This window comes from Budorcas taxicolor, chromosome 15 (assembly GCF_023091745.1).
Source record: "Budorcas taxicolor isolate Tak-1 chromosome 15, Takin1.1, whole genome shotgun sequence".
In the NCBI taxonomy this organism is placed as follows: domain Eukaryota; kingdom Metazoa; phylum Chordata; class Mammalia; order Artiodactyla; family Bovidae; genus Budorcas; species Budorcas taxicolor.
In genome coordinates, this window is record NC_068924.1 from 77,400,987 (window position 1) to 77,412,420 (window position 11,434).

Below are 11,434 nucleotides of genomic sequence, written 5' to 3' on the forward strand. Positions count from 1 at the left end.
TTCTGAGGTGAGTTTCACCCAAAGTACAAAAACATAAATCACAAATAGAGGTCAATAAGTTGAATATTGAAAAATGAGAGACTCCAAATAGGCTTGGGGCTGGTGCACTGGGATGACCCGGAGGGATGGTAAGGGGAGGGAGGTGGCAGGGGGGTTCAAGATGGGGAACACGTGTACACCCATGGTGGATTCATGTTGATGTGTGGCAGAACCAATACAATATTGTAAGGTAATTAGCTTCTAATTAAAATAAATAAATTTAAATTTAAAAAAAAAAACATTGGATTAAGAATTGCAAAGACTGAGTTTAAATTTGGGTCCTAAAAGCCACAGTGGTTTTCAAGACTATAAAAATTAGGCAAAATGTTCAGTGCTTTACAATGATTTTAAAACACATTTTTCTAACTGGATATAAATCTTGACATCAGAATATTCTGTTGGCTAAGAGTGAAACACATCTCTTTGCTTAACCAAAAGAAGAGATTGCTATATGTCATGTCCCAATGACTAAATGATCCTGATCCTCAAAAAAAAAAAAAAAAAGTAAATAAATAAAAGAAAAATGGAACCTGGAATTCTATCACAGTTAGAGTTCTGTGTTACTCATTTCTAATCTCTAAAACACAAGGCTGGTGCACGGGGATGATCCAGAGAGATGATATGGGGTGGGAGGTGGGAGGGGGGGGTTCATGTTTGGGAACTCATGTACACCCGTGGTGGATTCATGTCAATATATGGCAAAACCAAAACAGTATTGTAAAGTAAAATAAAGTAAAAATAAAAATTTAAAATAAAATAAAAATAAAACACAAGGCTGTTATGGACACTTAGTCACATCAAATGAACAGATGCTTCAAGTGCAATTTTATGAAAGGTTTCTCTTTATCATTTGCTGCATGGCTTGAATCACATCCTTGTTCCTCATACTGTAGATCAGTGGGTTCAACATCGGACTCAAAAAACTATAAAAGACTGCAAATATTTTGGACTCCTTTACAGACTTCTCAGTTGGAGGCCTCAAGTACATACAGAACAGGGTTCCATAAAATAGCGTAACTATTGTCAGGTGGGAACCACAGGTAGAAAAGGCCTTGTGCCTGCCTTCCACAGAACGGATCGCCAATATAGAGGCAACGATGAAAGCATAAGACAGGAGAATGATGAACAAGGAGCTTGACAGCGTGAAACCAGCAACCACAAACATCGCCATCTTTTTGACATAGGTGTCAGAGCAGGCCAGCATTATTAGAGGAGGATCCGCACAGTAGAAATGGTTGATTTCCCGGGAGTCACAAAAGGACAAGCGGAAAGTCAGCAGCGCCTGAGAGAGACCATTGAAGAATCCACAAGTATAAGGGACTGTGACTAGAAAGATGCAAACGTCCTTGGACATCCTGGTGCTGTACAGTAGAGGGCTGCAGATGGCTACGTAGCGGTCCAAGGCCATTGAAGCAAGGAGATAAAACTCCGTGATCACCAGGGCGATGAAGACGAGACACTGTGTGAAGCATCCCACGTAGGAGATGGTCTTCTGGTCTGAGAGGAAACTGTGCAGCATATTTGGAGTCACATTGGAGGAATAGCAAAGGTCTACAAAGGAGAGGTGGCTGAGGAAGAAGTACATGGGGGTCTGCAGGTGGGGATTGGTCCTGATCAGCACGATCATGCCCAGATTCCCTGCCAGTGTGATTAGGTAGATCACCAGGAACACCCCAAACAGGGCCTTCTGCAGCACTGGGTCATCTGTGAGTCCCAGGAGAATGAACTCAGTCACTGCAGTGCGGTTAGGGGGAGACATAGTCTCATCCCTTAAAAACTGAAAGTGGTAAAGTGAAAAATTCTATCTGATCCTGATGGTGCATTTAATCCACTCTTTCGTCATTTACTTTTGATCTATGTCTCTATAAGGAAATTACTCTTCTCAACCAATGCATCAGAGCGTCTATGTAAATATTTGCACCTTATCTCTTTGCGATATATTTTTCTATATATATACTGGAAACTCACACATTCTCTTTCTCCTTATTTGTAAATCGTGTATACACGTATATAATTAAATCTGTTTTCTTGGAAAACTCCATATTTTTTTTTTCAAATTCTGTGAAAAAGAAAGCGAAAAGAATGAAAACCAGGTCTGGAAAGCAGCAGGTCCGTGGTATCATTCAAATGGACAAATGAAGGATGCAGTTCCTATGGTCCCTACACCTCTGATACACTATTGTTTTCAACACACATTAGGAGACATGTTCAGCCCAGCATTTTCTCCTGAAACCCATATTTGTCTAGCTTAAATTAATTCAGAAGACATTTAATTAGTAGATGCATCTCTTGACATATGACTAAGAAGGTACAGAATGAAGAATTGTTCTTTCTGCTTTTTAAATTCACCCACTCGTTATTTACGGAGGCATTATTTTTTCTGTTCTAGCTTCTGGGGTTACATGAGTGAGCAAATTACCTATCCTGGTGAACCATATATTGTAAGAGAGGTAATAGATATTGAGCACATAGGCAAATGTTTACAGCAGGATGTCACTTAGAAGAAAACACCATGAAGAAAATTAAAGGCGGAGTGCTTTTAGATGGCCATTCAAAGAAAATCTGAGAAGGCAGAATTTGAACGGTAAATAAAGAATTCAAATATCTGAAGAGGAATTTGTTTCCATTACTTTTTATTTGTTTTCTTTTTTATATAAATTTATTTATTTTAATTGGAGGTTAATTACTTTACAATGTTGTATTAGTTTTTAAAACTGACACACCTCTGAATATATTTGTTTAGGAAGCACATTAGGATAATATTTAAATGTGGACTTAGCTCCCAGCTAGAATTATATTTCTGTTTTTTTTGTGAAAGTAAGATATGACTGGAAACATTATGCCTCAAGAATTTCACCTTAAGGCTTTTTAAATTTAGTTTTCACATATACATCAGAAGGGCCTGTATATAATACTTGATTTTTCAGAGATGCTATGAAATGTTAATATTTGAATAGAAAAAAACAAGTATAAATGATGAAAATAATTTTTTCAATATCAATGAGAATATTAATTTTCACACAAAATAAAAAACATATTTTTAGTGAACAAATGTAGAAAATGACTTACCTGTAAAACTGACTTACTATATTTTCTAAAACAAGGTGGGAAGATTTATAGTGTTTGTTAGGAATATTCCCTATTTTTTTTTTAATTTTCATAATCCAATTAAGATAGATTTTGTTCCCTCAAGGGCATAACCTTAATTTCATGCTTTGAGATCTTTAATTTTCCTTCAAGACCAAAATCTCTATGCAACATCTTTGTACCCTGCTTTATACTATGTGGCTGAGATCTTTGGCAAAAATAAAGAAGTTCACCATCACTTTTAATACTATGAAAGGACAAAAATGTGGTTGGATGAGTTTTGCAATTTTTGTGTATAAAAGTATATATACTACTACTACTAAGTTGCTTCAGTCGTGTCCGACTCTGTGCGACCCTATAGACGGCAGCCCACCAGGCTCCCCGGTCCCTGGGATTCTCCAGGCAAGAACACGAGTGGGTTTCCGTTTCCTTCAACGCATGAAAGTGAAAAGTGAAAGTGAAGTCGTTCAGTCGGGTCCGACTCTTCGCGACCCCGTGGACTGCAGCCCAACAGGCTCCTCCCTCCATGGGAGTTTCCAGGCAAGAGTACTGGAGTGGGGTGCCATCGCCTTCTCCATATATATATGTATATATATATATATCCAAGACATACTTGGATATATAATACTTCCTGAATTCAGTTCAGTTTTTTCCCTGTTTTCTCTTAAGCCCACTCTAATCAAGCTTTCCCCCCATCACTCCACAGAAACTGTTCTTGCCGAGGTTGTCAGGGTCCTTTATGCTGCCAGATTCAGTGGCCAGTTCTCAGTCTTCATCTTCCTGATCTATAAGAAATATTTGGCAGAGTTAATTGCTGACTACCACTTGAAAAGCTATCATCTCTTGTCTTCCAGGACATGACATTCTGAGTTTTCCTGCCACCATGTGGGTTGCTCCTTCTCAGCCTTCTTTGTTTATTCCTCGTTTCTCTGACTGTTAAGATTGGAGTAGCTCAGAACTCATTATTTCGTGATCTTCTATTTTTCTTTTTTCTATTTACACTCTACCTTCATGATCTTATTCAGTCTCATGACTATAAATACTATCTATATATTTACAGCTCCTGAAATTATTTCAGCCCTGACCTCTTTCCCAAATCCCAGACTTATAATGCAATCACTTACTCACATTTTCACATTAATATCAAATACTGGCTCAACCTGACTCAGCGCTAATTTGCTCATGTCTTCCTTTAATTTTCCCAAACATAACATTCTCTGTCTCAAGTCAGTGACAACTCTCTACTTCCACGTGTTCAAATAAAAAATAAATACAAGCAAATAAATATTGAAGAAATTGATCTCTTTGCTTTCTCACACACTATGTAACTAGTCTATCAGATAATTATGTTATCTCTATTTTCAAAATATCTCAATCAACAAAACAACTACCTCCTTCCATCTTTATTTCTACTGTTAAGGCTCAAGCCAACATCATCTTTCACCTAGGTTACTAGGTGAAAACCTTTAACTGACCGTTCTTTCTCTAAAATCAGTTTAATTCCACCCTGTAAAATACACACTTAAAAAATTCACAGCCATTTTGTAGATCCCCACTTTATACATATACATATATATACACATTATCTATATATATATGCTATAAATGGAATTATATTCTATATGACATATATGATCTTATATGTGTGTATTTACATATGTTTATGTATAGATAGATAGATAAAGGCTGACAATTGTAGTAGTTTCTCAAAGTGTGCGTATAAGAGCATAAAATGATTTTATTTAACGTACTACACAGTGTATTAAATATGCCAAGTACTTTGGCACTCTTTCTGCACAAAATTAATGAAATTTCCCTGCTTCATACATGAGAAGGCAATGGCACCCCACTCCAGTGCTCTTGCCTGGAAAATCCCATGGATGGAAGAGCCTGGTAGGCTGCAGTCCATGGGGTCGCGAAGAGTCGGACACCACTGAGCGACTTCACTTTCACTTTTCACTTTCATGCATTGGAGGAGGAAATGGCAACCGACTCCAGTGTTCTTGCCTGGAGAATCCCAGGGACGGGGGAGCCTGGTAGGCTGCCGCCTATGGAGCCGCACAGAGTTGAACGTGACTGAAGCGACTTAGCAGCAACAGCTTCGTACACACACAAAAACACACAGATATACACAGAGAGATGCATGTGTACATGTGTGTTTGTATGTGTATGCATGGGTTGAATATTCTATAAAATCCTCATCTCTTATTAGTTATCCTAAACCCCTTTCTTCTAAAAAAATATTGTTAGTTTAGTTGCTCACCATAAATTCAGTGTTTCAGACATATTGCAATTTAGAGGTACAGTGTTTTTAAATTATTTATTTATTTATCTTAATTGGAGGATAAGTACTTTACAATATTATGATTTTTTTTCCTACATCAGTATGAATCGGCCATAGGCACACATGCGTCCCCTCCATGCTGAGCCTCTCTCCCTGTCAACCCTGTCCCTCCTGGTTGTCACAGAGCACTGAGAGGTTTTTGTCTTAATTTCTTGAATGCTTTTTGAATCCTCTTTGAAGCTTTCCAAATCTAACCACTTAGAGATAAATTAAAACATCTTACCTGCTGTCCTTAAGACATACTAACTGGAAGTAGTGGTGTTTATAAGTTTAGTTTTATTTATCAGTTTTTGGAAGAATACAATTTTTTTTCCCTGCAGCGTGAAATTTCTAGCTTTGATGAAAATGGAAGTGGCATGAGGAGCTCAGCTGTGACAGATTTAAGATATGGTTAATTAATTCAACAAAGAGTATAAGATGCTACTTCTGAATTTGAAGCTGAGGGTCAGATTATTAAGATTGTGATGATGCTCTTGAGATTTCATCATCTTTGCAAAACACTAAAAAAATGAAAGCCTGAAATATACTAACCCCAAATTAAAACATCCACTTATTTTTCGCTGAGATAATTGAACTGTTTTCTCCCCAGGGAGTCACTTATACCTTTGTGAATAAGTTAGGCATTTGAAGTACAAAATCTCTTTTATGGTCCTAAGACTCCATTGTGAATAACACTGAATTAAATTAAATGATATAAAATTTATTAGGTCTTCCCTCAAATTTTCACAATTCCACTGAAAATATAATCCATACTCATATCTATTTTAATAGGCAAGAATACTGGAATGAGTTACCATAACCTACTCCAATTGATTAATCACTCCCCAAACACCTTCCTGATTGCAGTTTTTTTCTCTCTTTTTATTTGCTCACTCTGTTCCACGTACACTTGTTCCCTTACTATTCTTTTAACAAACCAAGAAGGATCTCACCTCAGGGCCTTTGTATTCACCACAGATATTCATGCAATGTTATTCCTACGTAGGACTTGCTCAACTGTTATTTTCACAGGTTGCTCTACTCCCATACAACCCTTTTCTCTCACTTTAATTTCTCTAGAGCACAACTCTTATCCATGTCACACACATGCATCCCACACAAACAGGAACAAATGCCTGTGCACACATGCATACACACTTTGCTGTTGACAATAAAGTCTTCTTCACTCCAAAACAGGTTTAATGAAATCAAGAATTTTGTTTTCTCACATGGAATATCTTCAGCATGCATTACCTGCTGAATACATTTTTCCACTAATGTCTTTGAGAGAAACGTTGGTTAATAATTAAAAGTGGAATTAACAGGAGTTAGGAGGGCTGTTCCAGGGGGATAGGATGAGTTACCTCCTCCTTTGTGGTCTCTAACAAACCTTTTGGGGATGAAGTGGTCTCATTTGGAACACTGGTATTCCACTTTCTGGTCTGTAGAGGAGAGTGGGATGGAAAGACATAGGAAACAGACATTTAGCTGATTCCAAATCATTACTTAGTCCTTATTCGACATATCACCTCATGAAAAAGTTTTTTTCCTGTTGTTCCAACATTGACAGCCCCAACCCCACTACAATGAGCAATAAATAGATAATTGTGTTTGATAAATGTTTATTGAAAATTATGTGAAACTTTGGCTGGGCTGCAGATAAAAAGAACACTTTGACTTTGAGATTACTATGCTCCAAAATATCTCAGTTAATTCACAAAGTCACTAAACTATACCCCATTATTGCTATGGCACCCTTATTATTAAACAGCTAAGACTTTCTTCTATAGTATTTGGTACTCTTGACATCCATGTGAATGGAAGAGTTTACTATTTATAATAGATGCTGTGATATACTACCCAGATTGGACTTTCAGTATTGAAGTATTTACTTCCCCAGCTTCCTAGGGCATTGACAGCTCACACCTCATAGCTGAGCTCTACTCTTGGAATATCCCTGCTGAAAGGCACTGTCATTCTGAAAATTAGACCGCTTCCAGTGGGTGACCCATATCTAAAGCAGGTTATTATGGAGGTATAAATACCTGTTCAAATTTGAAACATCTCTGAGAAGGATAATTTCAACTCCAGATCTCCACGTGGAACTGGCTGAATATTCTGTTGCAATTTCATCACAACTTAGTTTCTTCTACCCAATCTTATTTCCCTTACTTCTTTATCAGTATTGTTCCTGGGAACACTCTCCAATAAATTTCCTAAATACAAATATCTGTCTCAGACTCTATTTTCCAAGATCCAATCAAAGTCATATATTTACATATGTGTATATATATATATATATATATATATAATTAAGAGTGAAAGGGCTCAATATGGAAATTGAGATTTAAATCTAGGTCAGCTAATTCCAAGCATTTTGATTTTTGTTTTTACCAGACACTGCCTTCCTTCACTGCATTGATTCATACTATAGGCTAATAAATACACATTTAGGACACTAGGAAATTAAGAATACATCTCATTTTAAACAATATACTTTAACACATAAAAATAGTTCAAGCAATTAGACAATACAATTAACATGAAAACATTCTTATTCCACATAGTAGGGTGATATGTAACATGGCTTCACAGTATCTGTTGCTGTAAGATCTTCTTTAAGGCCCCTTTCACATCCTTATTTTTCAAACTGTAGATGAGGGGATTTAGCATAGGGATCACTACGGTATAAAAGACAGAGACAATCTTGTCCTGCTCCATTGAGTAGCTAGTCATAGGACGCAAGTACATGAAGAGAATCGTCCCAAAGAATATGGTGACGGCCATGAGGTGAGAGGCACAGGTGGCGAAGGCTCTGTGCCTGCCCTCCAAGGAGGGCATCCTCAAGACGGCAATGAGGATGCATAGGTAGGAAGTGAGGACAATCATAACACAGCTGATGACAGTAACGCTGGAGAAAGCCATGATCACGATGCCGTTGATGCGGGTATCAGAGCAAGAGAGTTTGAGCAGGGGTGGTGTATCACAGTAGAAATGATTGATCTTATTGGAGCCACAAAAGGACAACTTGAAAGTCATTCCTGTGTGTATGGCTGCATTTCCAAAACCTGCGAGGAACGAGGTAGCTGCTAGCAAGAAGCAAATTCTCCCAGACATGAGACCTGGATACAGCAAAGGGTTCCAAATGGCTACGTAGCGGTCATATGCCATCATAGCTAACAAGAAGCACTCAGTCCCCAGGAAGGAGCCAAAGAAATAGAACTGGGCAGCACACCCATTAAAAGAAATGGCCTTCCTCTCAGCCACTAGGTTCACCAGCATCTTAGGAGTGACAGAAGAAGAGTAAGAGGCATCAACAAAGGAGAGACTGCTGAGAAAAAAGTACATGGGGGTGTGGAGACAAGGGTCCATCTTAATTAACACAATCATGCCCAAATTACCCACCATGGTTGCCATATAGATCACCAGAAATAATCCAAAGAGGACGACCTGTAGCTCTGAATTGTCTGAGAGTCCTAAGAGAATAAATTCTGTCACTTCTGTTTGATTCCTGGTTGGCATCTCTTTCATATATCTGACCATTTGAGCTGCAATAAGAGAAAACATAGAACATCCTGTTTGGTCAGATGAATGCACAACAGTTGGGCTTCCCTGCTGGCTGTATGGTAAACGAGCTTGCCAATACAGGAGCTTCAGGTTCGATCCTTGGGTGGGGAAGATCCCCTGGAGAAAGAAATGGTAACCCACTCTCGTATTTTTGCCTAGAACTTTCCATGGACAGAAAAGACTCATGGTGAAGCTGAAATGCCAATACTTTGGCCACCTGATGTGAAGAAATGACTCATTGGAAAAGACCCTGAGGCTGGAAAAGATTGAAGGCAGGAGGAAAAGTGGATGACAGAGGAGGTGATGGTTGGATGGCATCACTGACTCAATGGGCATGTGTTGGAGCAAGCTCCAGGAGTTGGTGATGGACAGGGAAGCCTGGTGTGCTGCAGTCCATGTCGCAAACAATCAGACATGACTAAGCAACTGTATGGCTGTGAGAGTTCGACTATGAAGAAAGTTGAGCACCGAAGAATTGATGCTTTTGAACTGTGGTGTTGGAGAAGACTCTTGAGAGTCCCTTGGACTGCAAGGAGATCCAACCAGTCCATCCTAAAGGAAATCAGTCCTGGGTGTTCATTGGAAGGACTGATGCCAAGCCTGAAACTCCAATACTTTGGCCGCCTCATGCAAAGAGTTGACTCATTGGAAAAGACCCTGATGCTGGGAGGGATTGCGGGCAGGAGGAGAAGGGGACGACAGAGGATGAGATGGTTGGATGGCATCACCGACTCGATGCACATGAGTTTGGGTGAACTCCGGGAGTTGGTGATGGACAGGGTGGTCTGGCATGCTGCGATTCATGGGGTCACAAGGAGTCAGACACGACTGAGTGACTGAACGGAACTGAATGGAAGCAACTGAACTGAATTAACATAAATCTTTTTTTAAAAAAACTTAAAACAGAAGATCAAAATATCTCAGCACTTATGCTAATATTGATGTTAAAGGATCTACTGAGCACATCTTGGGGGTAGGGTGGCAGGATCTGGTTCCATTCTTACAGACACCAGGGTACAAGAAATGTCTAGTCATGCTCAGATTTGCTCAGTTTCCACTGGGACAGGGACTCAATACTCCAATAAGAAAAAGCCTGGCATTTTTATACAGTACTGCAATACTTTCAATGTATCACTGCACCTATTATCTTATCTAAACCTCACCACAATTCAGTGAGGGAGATAATCAAGAATAAGCCCATGAGCATTAAGAAGATAATCTTTTGTTAGGTGAGGTCAGTGAAGTGTAGGAATGTCTCAGCTAATCAGTGGTGAATGCTGGATAGAACATAGGTCTCTTGATGCCACATTATTTGTTCCTCAAAACTACACTGCCCCTCTTCTGATTTAACTGGGCAGATATTCAGCCTAGGTCCTTGTCCTTGGACTAAACGTGCTGTTTGAACTTAGAAGAGCATCTTCAGCTGGTGTTAAAAAGAAGGAAAGGATCTTTTCCTCTCATCTTCAACAAGAAAGCTTCCGTGAGAGTACTTTTCCATCAGAAATAGCAGAAAGAATAAAATGCTCTAGAAACTTGTGTGTGTGTGTTAGGCACATAAAGAAAGGCAACAGGGTGTAAAAATAACAGGAGCTAAATTAGGTTAATCATTCCCTATGATCTACAAGCTCTGTGTAAGTATGTTTCCTGCATCATTTAATTTAAATTCTAGGAGGTAGGCAGTATTATAGTCCTCTTTTTGCACAGGAGAAATGAGAGGGACCAAAGATTGGTGACTACTGCTCAGAGTCCCAGAGACAGCCCATGGATGTCTAATTTATATCCAGTCAGTGCAGTTCTTCTTCTCTTAACATTCGAGGTCATTTATAAGGACCTTGTCAATAATAGGTGTGAGCACTAATACACAGAGATGTTGATATTGTAATTCTCAGAACTGCATCAATACATTAGAATCCATTTACCTACATTAGGAAAAAATGTGTATATCTCCTAAAAAGAAAATACAGTGGCTGAAAATTGCCTTTTTCAGAACTCACACTCATTAATTTGTCTTTTAGCAAAATCCCATTCATTTTATGTCTAGCATTTCAAATTACATGCCTCATTCTCTCCTCTTCCTTAGCAAATACTTGTTTTTGTGAAATACACTCTTTCCCCCAGCTGAGAGTTTGAAGTCAACCATCTAGTCCAGAGATTCTTCATCTGGGTTTTCAATTTCTAAGAGTTTGTGAAAATAATAGTAAGATTTCCTTAAAATCTCTGGTGTTTAAAAAAGAATTCAAGTCATATATTATTTATTCTCCTTAGCTTTCTCCAAAAGACTGAGAAATTCTGTGTTGATGAAAATGGACAGAGCAGCTATTTAACATAATTTCTTAGTTATTTAGTGTTCTTGGAACCTTGGGTCTGTGGGTAATTGGAGAAATTAACAAGATTGTGAATTTTCTTCAGATCAGTAAG

General features: G+C 38.5%; 2 protein-coding genes across 2 annotated transcripts; both read right to left on the reverse strand.

Moving 5' to 3' along the window:
* Positions 1–865: 865 nt before the first annotated feature.
* On the reverse strand, positions 866–1,798 carry LOC128060733 (olfactory receptor 5M10-like). Its single transcript, XM_052653112.1, has one exon. The coding sequence runs from the start codon at positions 1,796–1,798 to the stop codon at positions 866–868; it is 933 nt and encodes a 310-aa protein (XP_052509072.1).
* Positions 1,799–8,038: 6,240 nt separating this feature from the next.
* On the reverse strand, positions 8,039–8,992 carry LOC128060817 (olfactory receptor 5AP2). The gene has a single exon (XM_052653186.1). It carries the CDS (start codon positions 8,990–8,992, stop codon positions 8,039–8,041), a length of 954 nt encoding a protein of 317 aa, XP_052509146.1.
* Between the last annotated feature and the right edge of the window lie 2,442 nt (positions 8,993–11,434).

Bases quoted from the DNA above. Each gene is read 5' to 3' on its own strand.
- LOC128060733 (XM_052653112.1), bottom strand. From the start codon at position 1,798: ATGTCTCCCCCTAACCGCACTGCAGTGACTGAGTTCATTCTCCTGGGA.
- LOC128060817 (XM_052653186.1), bottom strand. From the start codon at position 8,992: ATGGTCAGATATATGAAAGAGATGCCAACCAGGAATCAAACAGAAGTG.